General features: G+C 39.8%; 1 protein-coding gene across 1 annotated transcript in view; it reads right to left on the reverse strand.

The window, feature by feature from the left end:
* Nucleotides 1-8422, reverse strand: part of col22a1 (collagen, type XXII, alpha 1) — a 256846-nt gene extending 248424 nt beyond the window's left edge. The window contains exons 1-2 of the mRNA XM_059988289.1: nucleotides 8416-8422; nucleotides 7816-7911 (exon numbers count right to left, since the gene is read on the reverse strand). Of these exons, the coding sequence (XP_059844272.1) occupies nucleotides 7816-7911; nucleotides 8416-8422 (103 nt within the window). The remainder of the gene's footprint in view (nucleotides 1-7815; nucleotides 7912-8415) is intronic.
* Between the last annotated feature and the right edge of the window lie 8451 nt (nucleotides 8423-16873).

Raw genomic sequence — 16873 nt, forward strand, 5'->3', positions numbered from 1 at the left:
TTGGATTCACTCTCTTGAAGGCAATGGACATCATCCTCAGATATGGAGACCAAAGGATCACTGGGAGACATGGGTGTGTGCGATGGTTGCTCCCTGTTCCGGAGGTCAAAGCAAGCATAGAGGTTCATCTGGAAGCAAAGCTCTGTTGTCCCCTGTGTCGCAAGAACTAACTTAGTAGGAGGTTATGGCTTTCAAGCCGTGCCAAAGCTATCGAGCTTCCCTCATTGACTCCTGCCTAGTCCAGAATCTCCACTTTGCCCGAGAGATGGGTTTCTGGAGATCATACCTGCGCCCCTCGTGGCTTTCTTCATCTCCAGAGTTGAACGCCTCTGATCTGGATCTCAGCAGGTTCTGGATTTCATTGTTTATCCAGGGCTTCTGACTGGGCAAAACACTGAATGATTTTGTGGGGGACACAGTCATCCACAGCTGTTTTAATAAAGCCTGTTATGACCCTGGTGTAATTTTTCAGGTCCTCGGATGAGTTTTTGAACAAGGCCCAGTCCAGTGACTCAAGGTAATCCTGAAACCATCCCTCCACCTCCTACAACCACTTCTTAGTTGTCTTGATCTCTGGAGCCTTGCTCTTTAGGCTCTGTCTGTATGTCGGTAATAAGAGTACAGCCAAATGATCCAACTTACTAAAATGGGGTCTCAGGAAGGAACAATAGGCATTCTTTATTGTGCTGTAGCTGTGATCTAGTGCGTTGGGACCTCTGGTGCAACAGGTTACGTGCTAGTGATAATTTGGCAGAGTTTTCTTCAGACAGGCCTGGTTAAAGTCACCAACTATAATTTGAAATGCATTTGTATGAGCTGTTTCTTGTTTACAGACAATATTGTGCAGTTTTATGGGAGTGCTTGCTTATAATCAGCCACTGGTGCTATACAAATTGTGGTCAGGATCACAGATGAAAGCTCCTGAGGCAAATAGAATGGCCTACATTTAATCATTAGATGTTCTAAATCAGTGGAACAAGAAGTTGATGTAACCCCCAATGTCTGTGCACCTACGAGAATTGACTTAAAAGCTTAGGCTGCTACCTCTTTCTTTACCAGAGATCATAGTATGATCCATTCTGAGGATTGTAAAACATTCTAGTCATATCACTGCATCTGGTGTATCCACACTTAACCGAGTTTCAGTACAACAAACAATTGAGATCTGCCTCATCTGTCACTGATACAGCAGCCTAGCCCTGAGATAGTCAATCTTATTTTCCAGTGACTGCACATTCACCTCATCTCTCTATGCTTCACAAACAAGAGGAAATCTGCAGTTGCTGGAAATCCAAGCAACACAGACAGAATGCTGGAAGAAGTCAGCAGGAACTCAGTCTATGGAAAAGAGTACAGTCGATGTTTTGGGCTGAAACCTTTCTACGCTTCTGCATGGATTGAATCCAGCCCCTCACACCATGTTTTCAGCCATGGTATTGACCCTTAAATGTGCTGCACTTAATTACTCTGCATTTAACTATCAAAAGTGAGATCTGAAGCATCGTTGTCATAATTTCATTGTCTGTTGTTCAGAGGAAATTTATGTGGGTGGATTGCCACAAAAGTAATTCAAAAGGAGTAGATTTAAGAGGAAAACTGATTCAGTTTCCTACAGCCCACAGAAAGCTGCCAATGTACACCAGCACCATCTTTCAATTCAGCTCTCTGATCCATGTTTTTGGCCAAACCTTGGCTCCCTGCATTGCTCCCTGCATTAAGCAAGCTGATAAGTATTCTAATTGAATAGAAAAGACATTACTTAAATGAATTGAATTTTTCCCATTTTTTCTGAACAAGATATACTTTGTAGTTTTTCAAGTGTTTGGGTAGATGCCAGTGTTGCAACAGAATTTGAATTGCTTAGGATGGAGGTGCAGTGATTTTTGTACATAGGTCTTCAGCACTGCACCTGGGATGTTTTCTGATTCCATAGCCCATGGAGTACTTAATGGTCTGAGCTATTTGTTAACAGCAAATGGATAAGATCACCGAATACACCAAAGTTATTGTGGGGATTTCAGAAGGAAGGGAAAAAGGATTTTCAATTTGTACTGAAAATGGCTGTCAAAGCATTACTTTTGCCTGTATATAAAAACACAAAATGCTGGCAGAACTCAGAAGGCCGGACAGCATCTATGGGAGGAGGTAGTGACGACATTTCGGCCTGAAACATCGTCACTACCTCCTCCCATAGATGCTGTCTGGCCTGCTGAGTTCTGCCAGCATCTTGTGTTTTTATTTATTTCCAGCATCTGCAGATTCACTCGTGTTACTTTTGCCTGTATGCTTGGGCCTTGCCATGGTTTAGGATGGGGATAATTTTTCAGAATTTCTAAATCTTCCCAAATCCAACAAGGTTTCTACACCCAAATAAGAGAAAATCTGCAGAGCTGGAAATCCAAGCAACACACACAAAATGCTGGAGGAACTCAGCATTTATCACATCTATGGAAAAGAGCAAACACTCAACGTTTTGGGCTGAGGCCTGATGAAGGGTCTCGGCCTGAAACGTCAACTATTTACTCTTTTCCATAGATGCTGTCTGGCCTGCTAAGTTCCTCCAGAATCTTGCATGTGTTGATAAGATTTCTATATCTCAGGACTCTGTTTTATTTTCCCATCTTCATTGCACCTCCATTGGTGGCTGTGTCTTAATCTGCCTAGGTCAGGTTTCAGAAAATTGCTTCTGAAATCCTTTTTTTTTACTTTCTGCCTCTCATTTCACCTTTAGGATATTTCTCAAAAACAGCTTTTAAAAGTATCTTGAATGCTTTAGCATGTTAAAGGTGCTATATAAATGCAGGTTCTTGTTGTTTTACATTCAATTATACATGAAAAGAATTTTATCTGGCTTATTAAGCCCAAAATTTGTACAGTTACACATTTTTTCTTTGTTGATTATTAGAAATAATAAATAAGATAATTAATTCCTGTGGTTGCAAAATCCAGGCCTTAAAGGGAAAGAGGCCAGTTGTACAGTAAGTCCAGTTGGGCCCAGCAAAGGGTTGGTGATAAAGTAAGTGGCCAACCCAATCGGAATTCTGAACAAAGCCTCCAATTGAGCCATATTGGAGCAGACAATGCATTGAATGTGGAGATTGCAAGTTTGGAAAGAAAATTGAAGGCTAGGGATTTAGCAACACCCAAGGCTAATTGTTGTATTTAATGTTGAAAGGGTTTTAGAGCAAACAGTAAATTTGTTTATCATTATTGCATAATCCAAGTTACAGTGAAAAGCTTCGAAAAGCTTCTTTGCATACCACTCATACAGATCAATCCATTATAACAGTATAGTGGTAGTGCAAGGTAAAACAAATGAATGCAGAATGAAGTGTTGGTGGGAGAGGTCAGTGATTTCTAAAGCACCTGGAGGATGAATCATTAGTTTAATATTGGAGGCCAGTGAAGAAATCATGAAGGCCATTGTAGAGATATTTGCTTTGACATTAGCCACTGGATAAGCTTGAGAATACTGGATGGTGGCTAATGTTGTTCCATTGTTCAAGAGAAGTACCAAGGACAGATCAAGATCTACAGGCTGGTGAGCCTGACTTCAGTTGTAGGGAAGTTACTAGAGGGAATTTTGAGGGTCAATATCAATCAACACTTGGATAATTAAGGTCTAAATATGAATAGTTTTCATAGTTTTGTACATGGAAGGTCATAACTGTTAAAGCTTTTGGAGTTTCTTAAAGAGGTAACTAGGGAGATAAATGTAGGTAGGGCAGTAGAGCCATCTATATGGACTTTAGTAAGGTCTTTGGCCAGGTCCATGTGGCAGGCAAAATCTGGATAATTAGGTTGTTGGGATTCAAGGGGATCGAGTGAAGTGGATTCATAATTGGCTCAATGACAAGAAGCAGAGGGTAATCATTGCAGGTCAGTTCTCTAGCTGGATGCCTGTGACTAGTGGGGTGCCCCAGGGGCATTGTTGTGTCCCCTGTTATTTGTTATTTATGTAAATGTTTTGGACATGAATGTACACGATACAACTACCAGCTTGTTAAGTTAAGGGGTCTTGTTCATAGGGAAGCAGGCTACAATGAATTACAAAGAAAACATGATCAGTTATGAAGATGGACTAAGGAATGGCTAATTGGTTTCAATTTTGATAAGTGTGAGTAGATGCATTTTTGACAATCCTATTCCATTTTACATCAATCAAGATATGTTATGCTTATAGTCATCTGTGAGTTTAAAAACAGTATCTTTTCTTCTATGAGTTATGGATAGCGGACAGCTGGTAAAGGTAGAATTTATGGCTTGTTCCAACCTCGCTTGATAATATGGCCTGCTAAACCTTTTCCAAGGGAAGTAATTAAGAGTCAACCATACTGCTGAATGGCTGGATCACAGTCATAGAATCATATAGAATAAAAGCAGGAAGTACAACACAGGATAAATTGTACAGTACAGAAACAGGCATCTCAGTCCACCATGATGCAACACTAAACTAATCCCATTGTCCCTGCACATAATCCTCTATTCCCTGTCTATTCATGACTTTGTGCAAATATCTCTCAAACACTGATATTGAATCTGCTTCAAACACCTCTCCAGAAATGTATTCCAGACATCTGCAATTCCCTGCACAGAAAACTTGCCTTTTAAACTTCCCCAATCTAATCTGAAACCAATTTCCTCAAGTATTTTTACTTCTCCTCTGGGGAAAAGATTCTGACTACCTTTCCAATCTGACCCTCTCATTATTTTAGGAATTTCTGTTAGGCCATCCCTCAGCCTTTGATGCTCCACAGAGAATAATCTAAGTTCATCTAGCCTCTCTTTACAAATAATACAGGCAACTCTTCTGAACCCTTTGCAAAGCTTCCATATCCTTTCTATAGTGTAATGATCAGAATTCCACACAATACTCCCAAACGTATACAGCTGCAACATTCCAGGAATAACAATTTGCTGGAGAAATAGTGAAGCAGGTGATTTTCTTGGATATGAATCTTTCACTGTGAAGGATCTCTGTTTTTGGCTATACAGGTATTTTTTTTTTATTCTGGACACAATGCACAATGTAAACTCTAACTTCACAGTAGAAATCTTAAACATTGTAACAGTGAAATCTATTATTTCTTGAATATTTCAGGTCTGCAATATTGATATACCCTGAGAAATCCTTTGGTTTTAACAGGAGAAGGAGATGGGCACACCTCCTTGAGCAGAAAGATTAATAATGTTGTTTAATCAGCAAATTGCTGCAAATTGGTCTACACTGTAAATACATCTAACTTCAGCATTAAGGTGGCTCAATAACAGGGCCAGCAGACTGGCTGTCTCCCACTCCAGCGATTCGGGTGTAATCCTGGCCTTGGGTACTGTCTGTAGGAAGCATGTACATTCTTCCTGTGACTGTGTGGATTCTTCCAGTTGCTCCAGTTTACTACCACATTCTTCAAATGTGTGGATTGTTTGTTGTAAACTGCTCCTAATGTGCAAGTGAGTGGTAGTATCTGGGGCAAGTTGATGGAAATGTGGAGAAAATAGAATGGAATTAGTGTAGGATTAGTGTAAATGGGAGCTTGGTGAGTGGCATGCATTCAATAGGCCTCTTTTCATGTTGTAAGACTCTAATTTTTGTGTCTTTATTACTATCCCCCACTGCTGATTCCATAATGTCTCCATACTAACTATGTTCTATTCTTTTTATAACCTTTCTGTAACTGGATAGTTAAACTATACATAAGTTGCCAACAGCAGCTTAACTCAGCATCACTGTCTAAATTAAATATTTGTTTTTAAATTTCTACAGAAATAAAACTAATAATGCAGCTTTTCTTTTCTATGATTTCATTTGCTTTGGCTGCTGTATGTCATTATTCTGCATCTGCTAAGTTCACTCTGTTCATTTAAATTCAAACTATTTATGGTGCATTCCTTTCCTTATTTTTAACTTGCAAAGTGTATTGCTTTACAACTTGGACACTACAACACCAATTTTGATGTCTGGTCTTGAGGAAACAAGACCATAAGCAATGAACCACAGCTATTGCTCCCAACCACACTATAAACCTAGCCTACTACTGAATTAGCTGCACCATATTCTCATAAACTGAGAAAGGGATGGATGATTATTTTGATAAGGATGGAAGCTAAAGATTGGGCAGCATAGTAGGGTAGCTGGCACTTCTTACAGTGCCTGTGATTAGTAATTAAGGTTCAATTCCCACCACTGCCTGTAAGAAGTTTGTACTTTCTGCCTATGATTGTGTGGATTTTCTCTGGGTGCTGCAGCCAGTCTACATGCCAAAAAGGTCCGGGTTAAAGTTAGTAAGTTGTGGGCATGCTTTGTTGGTAGTAAAAACATGGTGACAATTGCAGGCTGCACAGCACAATCCTTGCTGGTTTGATTTGATGCATAACAATGCATTTTACTGTATGTTTCAATGCAAGTATGACAAATAAAGCTAATCTTTAAATAATAGTTATTACATTAGTTGACGAATTCCCTTGCTTTTCTTCAAGTAGTATGATAAAAATCTTTTTAAATCAGCAGAAATTGTCTCGGGCAAGGTAATAAGATGGTTCAATTCTAAAGGATATGCAGGAACAGACAGATACCTGGGTGTTTGTGTGTATAAACATTTATTGATAACCAAGTGTGAATCTTAGGCTTTATAGAGGTCAAACACAAATCAAGTTTTGGTGGAATTTTATAAAATGACGACTTGACCACACCAGTAACTTGCAACCAATTCTAGTCATCATATGGATAAGGTTTAGAAAAGATTTTCTGAAGTGATTCTCTGAATGAGGGAACAACATTGCAAGGAATGATTGGAAAAGCTCTGACAGCTGTCCTTAGAATAGCTAAAATTGGAAGAGAAGATTTGAATGAGCTGTCCAAAATAATGACATGTGCAGACAAAGAGAAAATATTTCCATTCGAAACCCAAAGATTATAGTTTATGTTAACCGGCAAACAAACCAATTTTAGCATAAAGGAAAAGGATTTTATGCAGTGATAGTTACCGTACTGAAGCATTTCCTGACAGAATTGTGGAGGCAGAGGTATTCTAAGTATGGCTTTGGATAATGAAGGCTGCAGTAAGCTACATAAGAATTGCTCTATGTTTATTCACAATATCTGGGCACCCATATTTTGTGACAGGACAGTGCGATGCAATGCATGATCATTCGAAGTCTGTGGTGAACTACATATACCTGTCTGGACACGCCCCCTGCTGACTGCTCCTGTGGCTCCTCCCACAGACCCCGGTATAAAGGCGATTGAGGCCTGAGCCTGGCCTCTCAGTCTCCAGGATGTAGTACAGTGGTCAACCACTGCTGGTTCCTTCTTCCAGTCAATTAAAGCCAATATCTCGCCTTTACGTCTCACAGAGAGTTATTGCTGGTGCATCAAAGTCCCTCACGAAAGATCTACCATGGCTGTAGACTTTATAGTTGGGATAAGAGGAACAGTGAAGAGGTCAGTGAAACTAACTCTCACAATAGATAGGGCAGTAAAAGGGGAGAATATGACTATACCAAATGAGCCAATATTTGTGCTGATAATAAGGAGGGCAATGTGGAAACATGGAAAACTTTAGATATAGGCATTTTTATAATCACCATCATTTGTTGGGACAGAATATTAGTTAAAAATTGAATTCAATTGGTATTTAAAATGTAGAGAAAACAATGAGGAAATGAACAAAGAAACCACACTAAGTTTTAAACAGGATGAAGTTGCTCCATTTTGTAATTTCTATGCCTCTATGGACAAATGAGCCAAAGGCTACTTGGAATTAAAATGATTTTAATCATATCTGACCACTTTTAGTAATATAACTGGCACCATACCTGCTCGCTCTGCAATTGTCTCCTCTCCAAACCATAACGACAGAACTATGATGAAATATAAAGCTCGAGACATAGCTCGAAGCACAATCTCTTCTTCTTAGCAAGAAATATTAGGACATTTAACCTGTGATAAAATAAAAGAAGATTAATTGTTAAGTCATGCATTGGTTCTGGATTGCTATTAAATAAACAAGCAAAAGACCAGCCAAATGTCTACAAGTTCCTATTCTTCTGTAAAACACAGTTAAACATTTTGATGCTTGGACTACTACAAAGCTTAAAAATTACCATTCTAACTATATTTTTCATTTTGCATCAATTTGCTGAAGGATTAATCTATATCTTTTAGTTATTTATTAAGATACAGCATGAAATAAGTTCTTCCAGCCCTTCGAGTGACACAGCCCAGCAATCCTAGCTGAATCATGGGACAATTTACAATGACCAATTAACCTACCAACCAGTACACCTTTGGTCTGTGGCAAGAAAATGAAGCAACAGAGAAAATTCACAAATTCCCTAGGGAGGACCTACAGACAGATGACGCTGGAATCGAACTCTAGACTGCAATTCCCTTAACTGTAATAACCATTATGCTACCGTGCATGGTGTCTATTCCCTGGAAGAAGAGAAACACAGAAATTTTTTTCTCAACAAGACCAAATCATACAATTTGAGACAGCGATCGCACATGCAGTGATAAACACTTCCATCCATTTAACTAAATTGGTAAACAGATCAATGTTAATACTGGAATGTGTAATCATTTAAAAAATGCTTTATATACTTAGCAGGTCAAGCATCCCTCACAGAGCTAGAATCAGTGTTTACATTTTAGACCAATAACTTTTCATCACGTCTGTAAATAGTTGGAGGAACAGGCTTTAAAATGCAGAGAAGGTAGAGGAGAGAAGGAACAATTGTAATGAGTGAATGAGAAGGGAGATTAAATAACAAAATGTGAGATACTGCATGGAAATGAAGGCCTGAAGAAGGTACAAATGAAGAATCATTATTTAACAATGCCAAAGAAAAGCTAAATGCTGAAAATTCTCATTGAAATGATTTGATCCCCAGACAAGGTCGCTGCAGCTACATTAACCATCATGGTGTCATGGTAACTGATTTCCTGGAACTATGCGGCCAAACAGTTTGTCTACAGCCAGTAGGCCTTAGAACATTCCACCCCAGGCCCCCCCATAATGATTAAGCTACCATGGCCTTTCCACTCTGTTCAATTGTTTGTGATGATAAAGATATTTTGGCTAATAGATGAAAATCCTGAAATTATACATTAAAAATATCCTTTTTCATGGAAATTAATTGAAATGCTAATGTTACATTTAAAATAGAGGAAAAAAAACCAATTCTATTTATCTTTTTAATGATGCTATTGGATCTTTTAATTCCAGCTAAAAGAACAGGCAGAAATTTGGTTTAAACTTCATCCTAAACATGGAAGTTTTTGTGAATACTGCAATGTAATTCAGCTGGAGAGATACCTTCATCTTCTGAGTAAGGTCTGAATGTATAACCTTCTGATCCAAAAGTGAGAGGGTATTCAGGTACAAAATTGTAAATTAATCTGTGTAAAAATCTTAACTGATTTCTCTCCTAAATAATCAAACTATAAGTACATGGGCTTGCCCAGATGATAAATTGATTGCTTAGATTTGTTAGATTTTTTCTTCAGCCATTGTCATTTCATTATTTCTATATCAAATAACTTGTTATGATTAAACAAACATGGTAATGCTCAAAGACTCAAATGATTAATGTGGTTTCCAAGATAATGTAGACAATGGATTCCTTCAACAACCAAAATAGAAAACAGGGTCTCTGATTATTACTAGTGTGCTATAGAAAGATTTCTTTAATAAGATGTTACAATATAGAGAGAGATTTGGAAGCTTGAAGAAAAAGATCAACCAACACTTCCTTCTCTATCTAAGATCCTTCAGAAAGACAACATCATCTCACTAAAACTTTATGGCCCAATTTGCTGGAAGTATTTAATAGAATGAAAGTGGGTATTTTCTGAGGGAGTGTACTCATTCTGTTTGTGCTGGTCTTTTAAATGATCATGGACTTTTCATTCCATGGTCCTTCTCACTTTGAGCAGTCATGAGCCGGGGAGATGTTGGAGTTTTTCAAAGCATTTGGACATATCATTGAACCTTTTCCTTCATCTTCCCTGTGTTCTCTTTCAGAACTCAGAATAGATTGTTTTATGAGTTACACAAAGGAGCAGCATCACCCACCCAACAGAACTGACTGAGTGAAATTTAGAATTCGATGTTGGGATATTGTCCTGGGAGAGGACACTGATATTGGTTCTCTTACCCTTCTAGTGAAAAGCATTTTATCGACACCAGAACCATACAGTACAACTCATGTTGTTGTGTCAATCTTTTAACCTGCTCTAAGATCAACCATTCTTCCTACACAGTTCATAATATTTCATTCTTCTTTCTTCACTGTGCCTATCTAATTCTCTTAAATGTCACTAATGTATTAGCCTCTAACTCCATCCCTGGCAGTGCATTTCACACAGTTAGCACTCACTGTCTTTAAAAAAAAGAACAACTTGTTCATCTCCCCTATGCTTTCCTCCAGTCATCTTATCATCTTATACACTTCTATCAAGCCACACCTCATCCTCCATCTTTCCACAGAGAAAAGACCCTGGTGATATTTCTCTAAAGTCCAAATCACAGAAGAATATATGAGGGCAGGAACCACTGCTGCCCAGTAACCATCATTAGAGCATTGGTTTTGAGTTTTTTTTCGTCAAATTCTCTTTTCTTCAGTCAGCCAGTGGCTCTGCCAACTGCATTTAGTATAGAATATCTTCTGCATAACTTTCCAAGATGTATCTGGAACCAAATACATTACACTAAGGTTTTGTGCAGTTGGAACATTATTTTGAAAACCTTGAATTCTATTCCTCTGGATAAGATGACTACATGATTAACCCAGGTACAAACTTGACCTCCTGTTCTGCCTGTGTGGAGTTTGTATGACTATGTGCTTTCTCCTAGATGATGCAAATTTCCCCAATATTCCATGAACAATAAGTTGGTAGGTTAATTTATCACAGTAAATTGCCTCTAGTTCAAGGATGTGGCTGTGGAATTAGGGAAAGGGGCACATTGATGGGCATGTATGAGAGAATAAATTATAGAGAACCTGGGACTCCAGCTGTCTTACGTTCCATGCCACTTGACCCTAACCCTGACTTGTCAAGAACCATGTGATAGCTGCCATGCATCAGACTCCCCACATTAAACTAAGTGGTGCACAGGTGTCCTCCATTAAAGGATCCAACTGAACATCCCAGATTGGCCTCTCCAGCCACCCTAGGACCTACCAATAGGCAACTCCTTAAGAGAACATCATACTTAGCTTAAGAGATTGCACCACTAGAGAAATAAGTGGAGGACTGGGATTGATGGGATTGTTATCAAATCCAGTGAACACTTGATGGCCCAAATAAACTCCTTCTACATCATGAAGAAATATATGAAATATGAGACAATAATTTCTTTCATTACTTATTACATTAGTAGTAAGCAGTCTACAGAGAATAAATCATCACCCTGACACAGTGATGTCAAGTAAACAACCTCTCCCTCAAAGTTGCAAAAACAAAGGAGCTGGTTGTGGACTACAGGAGGAATGGAGACAGGCTAACCGTTATTGACATCAATATATCTGGGGTTGAGAGGGTGACCAGCTTTAAGTTCCTCAGCATAGACATCAGCGAAGATCTAATGTGGTCTGTACATACTGGCTATTTGGTGAAAAAAAGCACCACAACACTTCTTTCACCTTGAAGAACTTCAGCAGAAGTCCCCAAATCCTAATGACTTTCCACAGGGGCATAACTGAAAGCATCCTGACTTGCTGCATCACTGCCTGGTGTGGGAACTATACTCCCCTCTGCAGAGAGTGGTGCGGACGGCCCAGCACATCTGTAGGTGTGAACTTCCCACTTTTCAGGACATTTACAGAGACAGGTACGTAAAAAGTGCCCACAGGATCATTGGGGACCTTTGTCACCTTAATAACAAACTGTTCCAGCTGCTACCATACATGAAATGGTACTGTAGCATAAAAGCCAGAACCAACAAGCTCCGGGACAGTTTCTTCCAGCAGGCCATTAGACTGTTTAATTTATGCTGATACAGTTGTATTTCTATGCTATATTGATTGTCTTGTTGTACATAATACTTATTATAAATTACTATAAATTGTACATTGCACATTTAGATAGAGATATAACATAAAGATTTTTATTCCTCATGTATGTGAAGGATGTAGGTAATAAATAAAGTCAATTCAATTCAATTCAATTCATTCATTCTTTCAACCATCGAAGCACCACAACTGCAACATTTCCCATAATAAATTGCATTACTATAACTTACCTAATGTACTTCAACAGGACCAACAGCACTTCCCATCATTACTACCTCAAAGGAAAATGGCATCCAGTGCAAAATAACATAACTCCTTGGAAAATCTCCTCCAGGCCACACACTATCCTGACTTAGAAATGTATTGTTTCTCATTCTCATCATTGACTTCACATTCTGGATTGTTCCCTAGTCAACCACATGGCAAGAGTGCCTTCATGAGAAGCATTACATTAATCGAGGAAAATATTGCAAGTATTGGCCATGGTAGCAACATCCCATAAAAGAATAAACAAAGCTTTCTTAGTTTGAAAGCTGTCTGTGCTGTTCAATGATATCTGAACATGCTCTCTAAAGTTTCATTGGGTCTTCAGCATTGTTTCTCCTGACATGTTAAAGCAGCAAGGGAAACCAGGACATATATATGTAGTATGGGTCTATGGTATGGCTAGAAGCCATAGGTCTGAGGTGAGATGAAGGTATTTAAAAAGGCATTAGAGAGGTAAATTTTCTTTCACAGACAGTAGTTGTTACATTGAGCTCACTATAGGAGAAGGTGATGGAGTTCACATCTCCCTGAATAAGGCAACAAAAGTTGCGAGGGTTGTAAAGACGGCTTGTGGCAAGCTTCCGTTCATTGGTTGGGACACAAGAGTACATAGAGTCAGGAAGTCATTTTGCAGCTACCAGATATAATCCTTTGGTTAGGCCACATGTGGAATAATGTGTGCAATTCTGACCATCGTATTATGGAAGGATGTAGAGGCTTTGGAGATGGTGCAGAAGAGGTTCACTAGGATTCTGTCCGGGTTATAGAGTCTTAGCTTGAAGGAGAAGTTGGACAAACTTAGATTGCTTTCAGAACCTGAGGGTGGATCTGATAGAGGTTTATAAAATTATAAGAATGCTACATAAGAGATAGTAGGAAATGTCAAATACATGAGAAAATAGCTTTCTGGTTAGAGGGTAAAAGTTTAAAGGCGATGTTGAGGGTAAGTTTTTTTTACACAGTAAGTGGTAAATACGGAAATGCACTGATAGGGGCAGTGATGAAAGCAAACATTATAGTGAAATATAAGAGGCATTTTGGCACATAAATTTGTAGGGATGAAGAGATTCCCATTCATCTTAATGGAACAGTGCCTTAGGAAGGCACCATCCAGAACATGCCTTCTTTTTATTGTTACTGTTGGGAAGGAGGTACAGAAGCCTGAAGGCCCACACTCGACTATTCAGCAACAGCTTCTTCCCTTCTGCCATCCAGTTTCTGAATGGACATTGAACACATGAACACTATCTCACTACTTTTTTATTTGTTTTTTTTTTGCAATACTGATTTTAAAATATAACCTAATAAGGTATATATACTTATTGTAATTCAGTTTTATTTTTCTCTATCTCTATTTATCATGTATTTATGAAGCATTGTAATGCTTCAGTAAATTTAACAAATTTCAGGACTAATGCTAGTGATATTAAACCTGATTCTGTTTCATAGAGCAAGGTAAGAGCAATAAGGTAGTGGCAGAAGGCATTACAGTAGAGCTTTGGGTTGGTGGGCTGGGCTATATTCAAGGAGTCATCAATGATGATTCCTTGAACAGCGAGTGGCATCCAACTCATTACTGATGATTGAGTTCATTTATGTGAGGTGAAGACTATTTTATATACCAAAGGAGTTCACTACCGTTGTGCTGGTAGCTGTATATATCCTCTGCCCCACCCCAAACTTCTAATACAGGTGAGGCACCATCAATGACTTTCAAACCAAGCTCCCTGATGTTATCTTCTTTGTCACTGATGATTTTAACCATGCAAATTTTTAAAAAGTCCTCCTTAAATTCCACCAGCATGTTGGTTTTGATGCCACAGGTGAAAATATGTGAGACTTGGTTTATATTAACCCGGCTGCAGATCAAATGGGCCAAACCAGTTCTAAAGGCGGTGAAAACCTGGCCTGAGGGAGCAAACAGCACTGGAGGACTGCTTTGAAAACCCAAACTGGAGGATGTTCAGAGAGGCTGCTACCTATGGCAGCCACATCAACATCAAGGAATATGTAGATTCTGTGACCAGCTACGTAAAGAAATATAATGAGGATGTTACCATCAGGGTGAGGGCAAATCAGAAACCATTGTTTACTGCAGAGGTCCGTGCATAGTTGAGGAATCGTGATGCTGCCTTTAGGTTAGGGGATGTGACAGCTCTCTGGGAAGTAATAACTGTGGTTTCCCACTCTATCAAGAAGGCAAAATGGGAGCATTCTCAGAGAATATGCGACCACTTCTGTGATACCAGGGACACGAGGTGCATGTGGCAGGGAGTTCAGAGGTTTACAGACGCTAGGTCTACCCAACATGTCAGTGACCAGGATCCGTTACTCCCCGACAGGTTGAATGTCTTTTACACCCAGTCTGATGTGCAGAACAAAGTGCTGGCAAGGAAGGCACCCCTCCCCCCAGGGGAGCAGACACTCCATCTGACTGAAGCTGTGAAGCCCTTGGCCTGAGTCAACCCACACTAAGCTGCAGGGCCTGATAATATACCAGGTTGGGTTCTGAAAGACTGAGCAGCCCAGCTAACTAAGGTTCTGATGGATATATTCAACTTCTCTCTGGAACAGGCCATTGGCCCCTCAGTTTTTAAGGAGGCAACCAGTGCCAAAGAAGGCAACAGTAATCTGCCTAAATGACTATCATCCGGTGGCAGTAACATCAACCATTATGAAATGCTTTGAGTGGCTAGTCATGGAGCTCATTACAGCCCTTATGCTGGCTGCATTGCACTCTTTCCAGTTTGCTTATTGCTCGAATCGATCCACTGACAATGCAATAGCCTCTGCCCTCCACTTGAGGGATCGTGATGCTGCTTTCAGGTTAGGGGATGTGACAGCTCTTGTCAAGTTGCATCTCCATGTGGTATGGAAGCAGCCAAACATTGGACTGGAAGTCCCCACAAAGGACTGCAAGAATGGCTGAGAGGATCATAGGGGCCCCCCCACCATCCAGCAGGGACTTTTATCAAGTGTGTTGTATACGCAGGGCCCTTAGTACTATTAAGGATCTCACCTATCCATTTACCCTCCTCTTTGACTTTCTACCGCCAGGCAGGTCAATCCGATGCATACTGTATCTAATAAAGTGGCCACTTGAGTATATGTTCTTTGTTCTGAGGTGACAGGTCATGTGATTAAACATCCCCAAACTGTTAGCAACACAACTTCAAGGTGATGGATGTGGCTTACCTTCCTCATTTAATTCATACATCTGGATAAGTTTGCTTAGCCCTCTGCTTTACTCACATTATCCTTATGACTGTGAGGCTAGGCACAAGTCCAATACAATATTTAAGTTTACAGATGGCGCCACTGTTGTAGGCCGAATCAAAGGTGATGATGAATCAGCATATAGGAGGGAGATTGAAAATCTGGCTATGACAACAACCTCTCACTCAATTTCAGCAAAACCAATGAACTGGTTATTGGCTCCACAAGGAGGAAACCGGAGGTCTATGAGCCAGTCCTCATTGGGGAATCACAAGTGGAGAGGATCAGCAACTTTAATTTCCTCAGTGTCATAATTTCAGAGGATCTGTCCTGGATCCAGCGTTAAGTGTCATTACAAAGAAAGCATGGCAGCGCCTCTCCTTACTCAAAGGTTTGCAAAGCTTTGGCATGTCATCTAAAACTTTGACAAACTTCCATAGATGCTTGGAAGAAACAATACTGACAGGTTGCATCATGGGCTGGTATGCAAACACTCAGCCAGATTTTCAATTTCCCTTCTATCTGTTGATTCATCACCACCTTTGTCCCTAGTAATGACAATTCAGGAAGTTATTACCCCTCTACCATCAGGCTCCTGAATCAGAGAGGATAACTTCACTCATCCCAACACTGGAATGATTCCACAACCTGTGGACTCACTTTCACGGATTCTTCAACTCATGTTCTCCTTTATTATTTGCTTATTATAGGATTGGACCGAGCCAGCATGAATTTACCAAGGGTAAATTATGCTTGATTAATATATTGAAGTTTTTCCAGGATGTAACCAGGAAGTTAGACAAAGGAGATCCAATGGATGTAGTGTACCTCGATTTTCAGAAGGCATTTGATAAGGTCCCACATAGCAGATTGATGGGTAAAATCAAAGCTCATGGCGTTGGGGGGGAAGACATTGACATAAAACTGGTTGGCAGATAGAAAGCAAAGGGTAGCAGTGAATGGGTGTTTCTTGGAATGGCAGGTGGTGACTAGTGGGGTGCCACAGGGCTTGGTATTGGGACCACAGCTGTTTACAATTTACGTCTATGATTTAGATGAAGGTATTGAGAATAACATCAGCAAGTTTGCTGATGATACTAAGCTGGGTGGCAGTGTGACATGTGATGAGGATGTTAGGAGAATTCAGGGTGACTTGGATAGGCTGGGTGAGTGGGCAGATACTTGGCAGATGACGTTTAATGTGAATAAGTGTGAGGTTATCCACTTTGGGAGTAAGAACAGGAAGGCAGATTATTATCTGAACGGTGTAAAGTTGGGTAAGGGAGAAATACAAAGAGATCTAGGAGTCCTTGTTCGTCAGTCACTGAAGGTGAATGAGCAAGTGCAGCAGGCAGTGAAGAAGGCTAATGAAATG

This window comes from Hypanus sabinus, chromosome 1, assembly GCF_030144855.1.
Source record: "Hypanus sabinus isolate sHypSab1 chromosome 1, sHypSab1.hap1, whole genome shotgun sequence".
NCBI classification, from domain to species: Eukaryota; Metazoa; Chordata; class Chondrichthyes; order Myliobatiformes; family Dasyatidae; genus Hypanus; species Hypanus sabinus.